The sequence below is a fragment of the Carcharodon carcharias genome, chromosome 7 (assembly GCF_017639515.1).
Source record: "Carcharodon carcharias isolate sCarCar2 chromosome 7, sCarCar2.pri, whole genome shotgun sequence".
Taxonomy (NCBI): domain Eukaryota; kingdom Metazoa; phylum Chordata; class Chondrichthyes; order Lamniformes; family Lamnidae; genus Carcharodon; species Carcharodon carcharias.
Genome location: NC_054473.1, coordinates 53,243,098 through 53,257,145, shown reverse-complemented (window position 1 = coordinate 53,257,145; position 14,048 = coordinate 53,243,098). Strand labels below are relative to the sequence as shown.

At 41.1% G+C, this 14,048-nt stretch overlaps 1 protein-coding gene across 1 annotated transcript in view; it reads left to right on the top strand.

Annotated features, from left to right (window-relative positions):
• tafa4b (TAFA chemokine like family member 4b) overlaps positions 1-10,803 on the top strand; it is a 195,901-nt gene extending 185,098 nt beyond the window's left edge. The window contains exons 6-7 of the mRNA XM_041191618.1: positions 4,028-4,060; positions 10,637-10,803. Of these exons, the coding sequence (XP_041047552.1) occupies positions 4,028-4,060; positions 10,637-10,803 (200 nt within the window). The remainder of the gene's footprint in view (positions 1-4,027; positions 4,061-10,636) is intronic.
• Positions 10,804-14,048: the final 3,245 nt, after the last annotated feature.

The window sequence follows — 14,048 nt, the reverse complement described above, 5'->3', positions numbered from 1 at the left end:
ATCTAACTCGAAAATTAAATGAATCCTCTTTGAATCATAAATAATAATTGTTTACAAAATGTAGCACGGTATATCTGTACTCACAACTTTGTCAGCAGTTTGACTGTGTATATTGTAATTTAACTTCCTTGCATCTTATGCAAAAAACTTATATACTTTATTGATTCTAATTAATCTATCTTTATTGTCGTGTATCACATGTATTTAATGATGGGGAAGAACATCAGAACACAATTAGCATACAATCTGAATACCACAATATATTCAATATTAATTTATATCTATCTTAGAATTATTATAGTACCATAGAACCTACCAGGCAATATGAAAATCGACAGTAGTTCCAGCAATAGAACTATTAATGAAAATATTACAGTTTTGTTATGGCATGGCAGATGGTAAATGCTGAGCTGCTCAAATCCCAGAGGGAAACTTGAAACAGCTGCTACAACTGTTTTGCAATTTGAGATGCGTGCCTTGAATTCAGTAGTGATAAGTCCACCGAGTCTTAGAGGCTGTTTTTAAACATTTATTAATAAAATAAATTATTTTAAGCACATACATAGGTCTACAAATTACTACTATGATAACTCCTAAATCCCCTAATTAATCTAGCTCCCAGTTACACCTCCGTTAAGGCAGCAGTAAAACACAGATTTCAACAGACCCAGGTAAAGCACACAATACCCTGGACAGTGATATTTAAAATTAATTCTCTTAGCTTCGGTTGCTGGAGACAGCAGCTTGGCGCATAGAGGCTAGAGCCTTTTCACACTTGTTAGATCTTAGAATTCCTTCTTTCCTTACACACAACCTCATTTCCTTTATACATGCTTCTTCCTTTTTAATGTAAATCCCATTGTTCCATTATCTCTTTGCAACTTTACTTTTTGCATAATATAAATCTTTTCATAGTACTCATATTATCAGTAATCTTTGGGAAAAATAAACACACTGTTTGGCTTAGCCTCTGTTGACTAGGTACAACACCTTACCATCTCATTGAAATTCATGACTCTAGTTTATCTAAAAGTGCAAATGTTCTTCACACCTCACATTCTAAAGCTTCAACCATGTTTACGTATTTAGCATTTCAAACCTAGTTTCCCTTCTGATACATCAAAGCACCCAGACCAGCTGTCTGCAATTCAATTAAAGCCCACACACCTACTCACAGAGAAACTAATCCAAACCCCACTATCAACCTACCTTTACAATAAATTACAATAATATTATGAAAATGATTATATTTTCATGACAGTTTGTATCTTTTCCTCAATTCAAGGTGTGCAGTGAAATGATTCCATGCCGCTGATGATTTTCATGACATTAAGATTACTTTTGTTTCTGGTATTCATGTTTCCTGAATTTATGTATTATCCATATGCAGAGTAATTTCTATGACAACATCTTTAAAGATAAAACTCAATATTGGAAAAATTAATGAAGTCAGTTTTTTAAAAAATGTAAACCTATGGTCAGTGGTAGCTAGCAACCTTTTGGATAGGTAATGATGCCTCAGTAAACCAGCTTGTGTGGGCCTCTCGTGCATGCGCCCATACCCTTTACCACAGTCCAAAATGTAAGCTGGTCATCTGGCTGCCATGTTTGTGTAGTCTTTGTGATGATGCAGCAAAAAAATACAACACCTACTGCATTGGGAGTTACTTGGCCATTAAAAAGTGGAACCGTCAGGTACTCTGACTGGAGGCAGCTTTACAGCTTCTGTTCTGGCAGTTTAGATGAAGTAGTACCTCACTTCTCACACTTAATAAGTGGCCTCTGCTTATGATAGTTTATATAATTTCTATTTGATAGTAGCATTTCTGGCATCTTGACAAAAAAAGACAGAAGCATTTGCAACCATTTTCAGTCAAAACTGCCAGGATGATTATCCATCTCTGCTTCCTCCCAAAGAGTCCAGCATGACAGATGCCAGTCTTCAGCCAATTTAATTTGCTCCACATGATATCGAGAACCAGCTGAAGGCACTGGATACAGCAATTGTTATGGGCCCTGACAACCTCCCGGTTGTAGTTCTGAAGACTTGTGCTCCAGAACCAGCTGTGCACCTAACTAAGCTGTTCCAGTAAAACTACAGCACTTTTTTTTTAATTCCTTCATGGGATGTGGGTTTCGCTGGCTGGGCCAGCATTTATTCTCCATTTCAGAGAAGGTTCACTCAACCAATACCTGGGATGAGGCTGAAGGCACTGAATACTGCAAAGGCTATGGACCCTGACAATATTCCGGTAATAGTATTGAAGACTTGTGATCCAGAACTTGCCGTTCCCCTGGCCAAGCTGTTCCGGTACAGCTACAACACTGGCATCTACACAGCAATGTGGAAAATTGCCCAGGTACGTCCTGTACACAAAAAGCAGGACAAATCCAACCCGGCCAATTACCGCCCCATCAGTCTACTCTCGATCATCAGTAAAGTGGTGGTAGGGGTCATCAACAGTTCTATCAAGTAGCACTTGCTTAGCAATAACCTGCTCACTGACGCCCGGTTTGGATTCTGCCAGGGCCACTCAGCTCCTGACCTCATTACAGCCTTGGTTCAAACATGGACAAAAGAGCTGAATGCCCGAGGTGAATTGAGAGTGACTGCCCTTGACATCAAGGCAGCACTTGACCGAGAGTGGTATCAAGGAGCCCGAGTAAAACTAGAGTCAGTGGGAATCAGGTGGAAAATTCTCTGCTGGTTGGATTTATACCTAGCACTAAGGAAGTTGGCTGTGGTTGTTGGAGGTCAGTCATCTCAGCTCCAGGACATCACTGCAGGGGTTCCTCAGGGTAGTGTCCTAGTCCCAGCCTTCATCAATGACCTTCCTTCCACGATAAAGTCAGAAATGGGGATGTTCGCTGATGATTGCACAATGTTCAGCACCACTCACCACTCCTCAGATACTGAAGCAGTCCATGTCCAAATGCAGCAAGACCTGGACAATATCCAGGCTTGTGCTGACAAGTGGCAAGTAGCATTCACGCCACACAAGTGTCAGGCAATGACTATCTCCACAAGAGAGAATCTAACCATCGTCCCATGAATTTCATTGGCATTACCATCACTGAATCCCCTGCTATCAACATCCTGGGGGTTACCATTGACCAGAAACTGAACTGGACTAGCAATATAAATACTGTGGCTACAAGAGCAGGTCACAGGATAGGAAGCCTATGACGATTAGCTCATGTCCTGACTCCCCAAAGCCTGTCCACATCTACGAGGCACAAGTCAGGAATGTGATGGAATACTTCCCACTTACCTGGATGAGTGCAGCTTCCAAAACACTCAAGAAGCTTGACACTGTCCAGGACAAAGCAGCCCATAAACGTTCACTCCCTTTACCACCAATGCACAGTGGCAACAGTGTGTGCCATCTACAAGATGCACTGCAGGAATTGATCAAGGCTCCTTAGACAGCACCTTCCAAACCCATTACCACTACCATCTAGAAGGACAAGAGCAGCAGATAGATGGGAACGCCAACACCTGCAAGTTGCCCTCCAAGCCACTCACCATCTTGATTTGGAACTATATTGCTGTTCCTTCACTGTCACCAGGTCAAAATCCTGGAACTCCCTTCCTAACAGCACTGTGGGTGTACCTACACCACATAGACTGCAGCAGTTCAAGAAGGCACCTCAGCATTACCTTCTCAAAGGCAACTAGGGATGAATCATAAAAACAAAAAAACTGCGGATGCTGGAAATCCAAAACAAAAACAGAATTACCTGGAAAAACTCAGGTCTGGCAGCATCGGCGGAGAAGAAAAGAATTGACGTTTCGAGTCCTCATGACCCTTCAACAGATCTAGTTCTATTGGTGAATAGAATTGATCAATAAAATTGGTGAAACGTGTCAGTAAGCCTGCTGCAACTTGCCGACTTCTGCATTTCATTCAAGTGTGTTAGGCCACTTGCGCACAAACACCTCGGGAGAGGCGGGTTGCCAATTGACAGAAGTTAATCGCTCAATTGTAGCGATACACAGATTTTTGTGTTATGTGTTGGGCCCAAGGTTTCCTGGGCTTCCTGAAGCTCACCAGTGAAAGTAAGATGAGAACAGAGTGCCATCTGAGGGGGTCAATCCATGTCATGGAAACTAAATACTCAGTACTCACAGATGTGTTCTTACCTGTTGGCAGTAGGGAGTTTGTTTACAGCACTTTTGCTGCAAGTTTACTTTCTGCATTTTGAAGCTTTGTTCTACAACATGAGAATGGGTTTTGCTTCGGCTGCCTTAGATTGGACCTCAGATGAGGAGCAACATAACCAGCAGCATCTGTACCTGTAGTTTACTGGTCACAGATGTAAGGCTGTACACAAGAGAAAGGAGCAGCAGAGAGCACAGTAGCAGAGGGGATGCAACTCTCAAAATTGTCTATAAATAGAAGCTCAGTTTCCTTAACATGTCTGAGCAGTAGTATTTCAGGAAGCTCAGGTTATTGTGTCAGGTAGTGACTGACGTTTGCAGCCTCTTAGAAAAAGACCTATTCCCTGCTGAACCTGGTAGCCATGCGTTATCACTGACTGGCAAAGCCACCACTGCCCTCAACCTTTTAGCTCACAGAACCTTCCAATGCTCGTCAGGAAAAATATCCAGGATCTCCCAATCAGGATCTCAAAAATGCAAAAGACAGATGACTGACTGACAGGCTTGTTTGTCAGGGCTGGCACTTATGTCAACTTTGCCTGCCATGACCCCATTCAAAATGAACGGTTCTGGCTGGTATCCAAATGGTTCAGGGCATTATGGACTTTACACTAACTTTGAAGTGTGAGTCTCCAGGTGAAAACGTATCTATCTATGAAGTCCCACTGAAGTTTGAGTTTTTGAACTGGTGCCCAGTGTGCTTGAGTCTTGTGCTTGTGCAGCCTCAGAAGGTTTTAGCTCCTCTGAAGAGTTGTCAGTGACATCCAGCAACTCCTGCTGCACGTGTGAAGGCCATTGTAGGGGATTAAAGACATAAATGAGCACTGGCAACTTAAGAATGTTGCACGTCATCGTTATGAAGATGATCATATTTCACTCACAGTTGAAGTCAAGTCAACATGACTGAAAGCCACATGACATGTAAGCGGCAGATGTTTATTATCCCAGGTGGCTTGGAGTTGCCTCCTCATCTCTGCTAGCCAGGCACGTGGAATTTCCAATGATCTCTAATGCTTCCTCCACTGCAGTTGCTCGTTGCATATTGGCTGGAGAGTTAGCTGTAACTATCTCCCTCTGTGTGCTTTGCTCTCTTCTGCAACAAGGAAAAGAACAGACCTATGAGATTGAGGATTTGTGTACAAGAGTAAAGAAGTCTTGCTGCAATTGTATAGAGCCTTGGTAAAACTGCACCTGGAGTATAACATACCGTTTTGATCTCCTTACCTAAGGACATATATACCATAGAAGGAGTGCAATAAGTGTTCACCAGACTGTTCCTTGAGATGACGAGATTGCCCTATGAGGAGAGATTGAGGAGACTGGGCCTAGATTCTCTAGAGTTTAGAAGAATGAAAGGTGATCTCATTGAAGCATACAAAATTCTTACAGGGCTTGACAGGGTAGGATGTTTCCCTTGGCTGGGGGCTCTCGAACCAGAGGACACAGTCTTAGAATAAGACTAGGCCATTTCGGACTGAGATGTGGAGGAATTCCTTCACTCAGAGAATGATGAAGCTTTGGAATTCTTTACCCTAGAGGGCTGTGGAGGCTCAGTCATTGAGTGTATTCAAGACAGATATCAATAGATTTCTAGATATTAAAGATATTAAGGAATACTGAGATGGTGTTGAGGTAGAAGATCAACCATGATCTAGTTGAATGGCAGAACAGGCATTTAAGCATTCCGTAATACCAAATGATGTTCAAAACATTCACCCAATTGTAATATTTAATATTAAGCACAACTGCAATTTTTAGAGATTGTTGTATAGGTGAATATAAGCAGTCTCATTCATTGCCCTTGGCTGCTAGTGAGATAAGTTTATATCAGTGCTGAAGATGAACAATGTAAGGTGTATGCTTTATGTAATGTACTATGACAAGTGGCAACTGTTTAAAAAAAAATAAAAAAATAAATTAGACTCGCATCTTATTGATAAATGTGAGAAACTGCTTCAGAAATAATTAAGGTATATCTGAAATTCAGTACAAACATCCCTTTGTTCTCAGCACAAAAAGCAGAGGGGACAGTTTCCTTTGCAGGGAATGATTCAGTGGTGAGAAAGGTCAATAAGGAAAGACAGTTCTGCTGTCTCAATTCCGAATGATTCATTTTTAAAGCAGCAAGGAAATAATCACACCATGCTGTTCAAGTATGATACTCTCCTAAGGTGTGATTGAAGTATATTATTCAGAAACTGAAGGGTAGTTTAATGTGAACGGACTATCTGCCTTAAATGAAGAGTGCTTGATCATACCAGAGCCTATCTTCAGCTTAGTATAATTAGAAATAAATTGAAGGTTATGAATAAGATAGTCTATGTTCTTAAGCAGTAGCCTTTTGTATTCAAGTGTAGCATCAGTCAGCAGAAAACATGAGGGAATAAGTTTTTCTTATCCTATGCCAGGTAGCTCATGGTTTTTTGTGCTTTGAGCCTTAATACTAATTCTAAAGACTCCTAGGCTATGGAATTGCCCACAAGCTATGGTTAATCTGCTTCAGATAATGCTCGGTGCACAGAATGTTAATGCATGAATTGTCAATCACATTATGTACTATAGTAGAATGTGTACACTCTAATGATTATTGCATGTTGGATTGCATGGACTTCTATATTAAGAGAAGATGCCCTTAGCAGTTCAATGTATTCTCTGTTTAAAAAGGAAACTCTGGAAAGGGGTTGAAAAACCATAAGACATTGGAGCTGCAGGAATTGACCTTAATTCACTCAGAAATCTCTTTGAAATGAGTTCAGGACTCCAGTCAGAGCTATAGTAGCAGTGACTTAGCACGTTTGACTTCTGGTCTAGTAGCCTGAGAAAATACAATGGAAGTTCTGACATTTCTGCAATCATGATAGGTTCCCAGGGTGTTAGCCTTGGATCAGTGGTAGCTACTTTGTCACTGAATCAGAAGGTTGTGGGTTCAAGTCCCTCTCGAATAGCTAGGCTGCCACTTCAGTACTGTACTGAGGGTACGCTATGCTGTTAGAGATACCATTCATTGGATGAGATATTAAATTAAGACAGTGTGCTCTTGGATGGATGTAAATGATTATGTTGCACTATTTGAAAAAGAACAAGGGAATTCTCCCTGTGTCCTGACCAATATTTATCCTGCAATCAATATCACTAAAACAGGTTATCTTATTGCTGGGTACTTGCTGAATGTAAAATGGCTACTGAATTTCTTACAATCCAACAGTGACTACACTTCAAAAGCACTTTAATTGGCAGCAAAATAATTTAAGATATCCTGAAGTTGTGAAAGGAGCAAAATTAGACAATTTATAGAAAAGGTTAGGCTAGACCATAACTTTGAATTAAAAAAAATACTTTCAGGAAAGGGTACTGTAATATAAGGGTCTGGCATATAAAGGGTTAATGTGGGACTGAGTACAGTAGCATCCACATACTGATGTAAGAGAACACCTGATCTGCACCTCGGAGTCATTGTAATGGTGAACAGAGCCGTGCGCAGAAGCAAGCTTGGAAACAGCTCCTAGCTTGGACCTTTACCTATGTATATAGTTTCCAATAGTTAATAAATACTTAATGTTGAACTACCTAAGATTATGAATATCTTTAATATGATCTACTGAACTATGCACAACACCTTACAATATGGTGGTGGCGAATGGAACAACTTAAAACCTCACAGAGATTGCAGAAGTAAATTAAAATCCTAGAAAACTGAAGGAAGAATCAAAGAAGCATTCTGACCTGAAAAGCTCAAGAAGCAAAGGCGCAGAAGAAAATCACCAGAGTAAACCTCCAAAGAAAGGCTTGGAAGCTGAAGGCAGAAATTAAATTCATCACTGCAGCAGAAGACTCCATTGAAACTCATGGATGTCCAGCTTGTAATTTCTCAGGCTACTAGACCAGAAGTCAAATGTGCTAAGTCAAGGCTACTATAGCTCTGATTGGAGGCCTGGGGTAGAATTTTCTGCCTGCTGGGTGGGCAGGCCTGACCCAATCTCCAGCAGGCGGGAAGATGATGCCTGCTGGAGAAGCGGGCCCAGCAGCCATTTGACGTGAGCGGGCCAATTAAGGCCCGCCCAGTGTGGTGACGTCCGGCGGGAAGCACTATGTGCTTCCTGTGCAGGCGGCTGGGGGGGATTCCCCAAAAAAGAGAGTGTGCTCTTTCACACATGCACACTAAAGAGAGCACATCTACCTGAGGCTAAGTGCTGCCTCAGGGAGATTGCTTGCATTTTTAAAAAGATTAAAAATAGAGAAAAAACTTCCCTAACATGCCCCCCTCATGATGGGACATGTTCATAAATTACAGTAAAAGTTTATTAAACTTTTTAGAATCCTGCATGAAACCTCATCCCGCAGGTGGATAAGGTTTCATGTTTTCTCTATTTGCCGCCGGGGCTCCTGGCCTGCCCGCCAACCTTAAGGTTGGACGGGAAGGTCCTTTGATTGTTTAAAAGATCCTGTCGATGGCCTCAATTGGCCATTGACAGGTCGGCGGGTGCACAGCTGATTTTGCTGTGCCCCGCCTTCCTGAAAATTTAAATGGGGCAGGATGACATTGGGGGTTCCGCCCGACATCATCCTGCGTCATTTTATGTGTCAGCAAGTGGGCCCCGCCCCCTGCTCGCCGACAGCAAAATTCTGCTCCTGAACTCATTTCAAAGAGGTTTCTGAGTGAATGAAGGCCAATGCCTGCAGTTCCCATGTCTTGTGCTTTTCCCGAGTGTGCAGAGCCAGCAGACCTAGCAGGGGTGAGCTAAAATTTAAAATTCCTGGAAAAGTCAAGTCCTGAAGAAAAGTTAAACACTGCAGTGGCCAGAAATTGCCATTTAAATTGCAATCTGAGAAACCCGATTCCCAAGTTGACACCTGAACACGTGATGGCTGAGCTCACTCCGAGCAAAGGAAAAAAAATGAACTAATTAACTAATAATTAATCATGACTGGGTAGGCAGCTTAAAAGTCCAGCAAAAGCCGGGATTGAATGCTTCCAAGACCTGAGAACGTTGCGCTAAAACGGTGAAGTCTCTAACCAGTTGATCCAGGCAGCCAACCTGAAAAAAGTTAAATGCTGAGATCATGAGCACCATTACTGCAGGAACCTGCTGAAACCAGCAAGCAAGGGAAAACCCTTTGTGAAGAACCTTGGACTTTCAGAAAACTCTTAAAGCTGAATCAGCATTTTAAAAATTTTGACCAAGGATCCATAATCCACTCTTCCTGATCAATTTGGACTTATCCAAGGCCCAGATCAATTGTAAAATTGGAGAAAGAGATTCTTTAGGTACATGATTGCTTAAGTTCTGGATGAAAAGACAGAAGCTGAGTAAGTTAACACACTGCTTTATTTGGTAGGCCCAATAACTGATGATATAACAGCTAGACAAGGAAATAACGAATCATATGCAAAATCTGATGAAGTTTTAAAATCATTCAATGCTTATTTTAACCTCAGAAGTAACAAAACCCTTGAAAGGGCTAAATTTAATAAATGTGTCCAGCATCCAGGAGAACTTGCTGACCCCTTTGTCAATGAGCTGTACAGAATGGTTGAAGGCTGTGATTTTGGGGACCTGAAATCTGAGCTAATCATTGATAAAATAGTTGTAGGAGGGGTAGACAATGCATTTTCAGACATGCTTCAAGTGAAGGAAGATCTAACCCTTGAGAAGGCCATGCAGATTGTCAGGCAATCTGAAATCCATTTGCAGCAGAGATCCATAATGAGGGGAGAATGCAAACCATGGTACAAAGTAAACCCCATTGTCCAGTTAATAAAGCAGCACAGAAGCAGGGAGACTTGACTCCAAGGGAAGCAATATTCTAACTGACCAGTAGAGTGACCATGCCAGCACTGAGGAGCAAAGCATCCCCACAGGCAGGATCAATTATCCAGCAATTTCAACCCAATGCTTCCAATGCAAACAAATAGGGCACTTCGGGAAGTTGTGCAAAGTCAAAATATCAAAACGCACAGAAGACCCCAAGAGGATTCATGAAGTTTAGATAGCACAGCCGGAGGACGCACAACCATGCTTCTTGGGTGAGGTAAAGATTCTAGATTTTTGTTCTGGAATGCAGACATCCTGGTTAATGGCCATCTCACAAATTTTAAATCGGGCACGAGAGCCAGTGCTCTAGTCATATCAGACAAAGAACCATGGCTGAGGGACCTCTGGCTACGAACAACAGAAACACCACTTTATGAGCCCGGAGGAATCTGACTTCTGGTCATAGGCATAACACTGGAACCGTTAAGATATGGTGGCAAACAAATCTTTGAGCTGATGTGCATCATCCATACGTCATCCATAACCAGTCTTTTTCTCTCTCGAACAGAGATCCTGTGTAGCCCTGAATCTCCTCAAAATGGCAGAAAATGTCAAGACAACCACTGTCATAAAACATACAGAACTGCAAGTTCCCAAGAGCTCAAAAAGAAAGATTCTCTTGCTTGGGACTTCAGCTCTGAATTGCTTTCTCTATTTGCAGAGCTGGGGTTTGTCTACTTCCATTACAGGTGCCAGAAGCCCCTCATTGGTCAGACCAGCCCAACCGTTCAGATGGTTATTGTAACACCTCAAGTAGATGACAGTCACGAGAGGAACCAGCAGCGAGAAGAGCTTCAACTCCAGCCAGATTGGAGAGAGAAACCCTGAGGCCACATAGCAGACGCTGCAATGCCCAGCCAGTATGACAGTGGCACAAATAATGCTGGAACCAAAGATCAACTATCCATTGATGATAGCTTATCACACAGCCAAATGCAAAGGTGAGATTACTACCAAGCCACACCCTCACAAGAGGAAGAGCCATTTGCCATTCCAGCATGCGTCACAGCGAGCTGCACTAAGAAGAGAAAAAAATGCTATAGAGACAAGCCCAGATTTCATCTGTCCTGTGAAGAGCAGGATAGACCAACCACCATCTATCACTACAATTGGGGAATTGACAAAGTGCAATTCAATGCCAAAGAATGGAATAAGAGGATGAAAAGACACCCAGATGCCAGAACAACCTCCAATTCTACAGAGTTTATCTGCAGCAGCAGAGCCTACCACTCCTCTGACAGTGGTGAGAACAAGATATGGAATGGTTATAAGGCCTCCAGACCTAGGAATTCAGAGACTTGAGAGAGGGAGATTAGGTAGTAATAATGATATAAATGCATGGGGGTAAAGTGGGATAACGTGTAAATATGTTGGATTAAAAACTTGGGGGAGGCATAGTATAAGGGTCTGTCACATAAAGGGTTAATGTGGGACTGCGTACAGTACTGCCCACACAGTGCTGTAAGAGAACACATGACCCTGAACCCAGGGGTCAATATAGTGCTGGACAGAGCTGTGTGTAGAGGCAAGCATGGAGACATTTCCTAGCTTGAACTTTTACTGTACCTATGTATATAATTTCTGGTAGTTAATAAATACTTTCTGTTGAACTACCTAAGACTACAAATACCTTAGTAAGACTTACTGAACCTTGCCCTACACCTTACAACAAGCATACACAAAGATCTTTTATTCCTAGTTATATATGAGGTTAAAAGATTTTCCAGAATAGACTCTTGGAAACTTCCCCTCATCACCCAGTCATCCTGGCCTATGAGTCAGCTTTGCATGGACGAAATGTCCAATCTTGATATAATTAGATCCCATACATTGCCATAATACTGGCATGTTGCCATCAGAATTTTCCACCTTTATATAGCAAAAATGTTTTAGGTATCTTATGAAGGCAGATGTGTGCTGATCTGTGTTTGTCTGCAGTGATATGGAGAGGTCACTGCATCTGAAATAGACATTACCAGCATCTTTGGGTTATAGTACATCCACCATGTTATTGTCATTTTGGTCTGAATGGAGTGATAGAACTGGGCTGCCTTAGTGTATTCAGGAGAGAAACTTGAAATCTTGTTTTCTCTTTATGTAACACTGTAGTAAAGCATGGATTGATTTTTTTTCAATGGGCAACATGAACTCAAGTGCCCTGAATGGAGTTCCAAATCCATGGGAAGTCAGTTCATTTGATAGTTTGACCAGTCAATAATTCCCAAGGCCTGGAACTGGTGTGGCTAAGATCACAAGAGGTAAGTTAAGTGAATAATCCTGTTCTTTTATTCTTGATCTAGAAGAAATAAAAGTACGAGTTGTTGTAGTTTTTGACAAGAAATGTTTAATGGGATTGAACAAATGTTGCAGGATATGTGACACAGAGGTTTCATTTTTAGATACTTGATTAGAAATATCAGTATGTGTGTAATTTTTAAGTGTAAAATTAAAAAAGAAACAAGATTACCAAATATTAGCTGCCCTCCAATAGTGATTGTTCCCTGCTCACAATTTCAAAGGCTGACGTGCTGAAACAAGATATTGTGGGGTCCAGACTCAGCTCTCAGCAGTCCTTGCTGCCCTATTGCTTTCATTGCACTGAAATATATTAGAGGACACTGAACACTCAAATGCCATCTTTCAGCACCAGCCGTGAAAGTCATAAACATATAGTGGCCTGAACATGAGAAGAGCCAGGCATAATAAGGTTTGTGAAAATAGTTTTGACTCAGCAATGTTTTTCTCAAATGAATACAACCACGCTGTGATTGTTTACTGATCTTTGGCAACACTAATATTGAAACCCACTATTAACTAACTATTGCAATGGACTAAAGGAATGCTTATGGAAGAAACCATTTCATATCCATAACACCATACAAACTTAGATCTGACAAATAGCGTCAAAGGAGGTGACAACACATGGTACAACAAATAAAATGAAACAATTGACCTCTGCTTCAAGATGACTGAGCAAATAAAATTCGTTTTTATTATATTTGATTTCATGGTTTTTATTTGTAGTTTCTCTAATCTCTAATTCAGTTTATTTTTTTGTGAAAATTGAAAGCCACTGTCTCATGTCTGACATATGGAAAGAAATAGTTGCAATGGGACACTAATTTGGCATGATTTAAGCCAAAGCTTTGGCCAGTATTCCACATACTATTATGGGAAATAAATGTAATTTTTGCATTGATGGATTTCAAAATGTTTGAAGGAGGATTTAATTTTATTCTGGGAGTTTTTGAATACCATCCCACAAAATGTTGATTTGACGCTTTTTGGAGCATTTTTCAGTACTTTTAGGTTTACTGCGAATTTGAAGACAAAAATAATTTAATCTGGAATCGAGATCACAAAATCACAAATCACAATTTAACAAATCGCAATTGACTCTTGAGCTTTGCACTATTAGAAGATAGTAGTGAGTATAACATAGCAGGCCTACATGTAGTTAAGTAATAACGCCTGTAGGTGTACTTACATAAAATTTGTGAAACAATAATAGAAAAATGTTAATGTAAAAGTCATGTAAAGAACATGGCCTATAAATTTGGATGTACAAAGATTGTTTTTCAGACAATAACTGGCCCACTGTGCCCACAATATGGTAGGCAGGGAAACTGCACACATTTATGATGAGAACTGCGCTGTCCATTTTCTTGAGAAAGGAAAACAAATAAATGTATTTTTAGCACACCTTATGCAGGTATTTGCAAATCAGAGGCCTAATGCCTGCTCAAGGCCCCCTCTCCAAGATTGGTTTTGCATGCGGCATTCAGAGAGGGAAAGTGGATAGGGATCCCTGGCCAATTGAGAAGGTAACTATCCCAACACCCCATCTCTTTCACTCCTGCTCCATTATAACGAGGCCCAGGTTCTGGGGAGTTTTGGGCCTCACCATTCAGGTGCAGAGGATCCTTTCCTGCAACTCCAAAAATGGGCTTGCCCTAATATCTGGCTCCATAACATTAATTTGTACTTCTATAGTGCTCAAGTGAAGGAAAATGTCTAATTGCCTTTTAAATTAAGATGAAAAACCAACAATTTGCAATAAATCATTCCATACG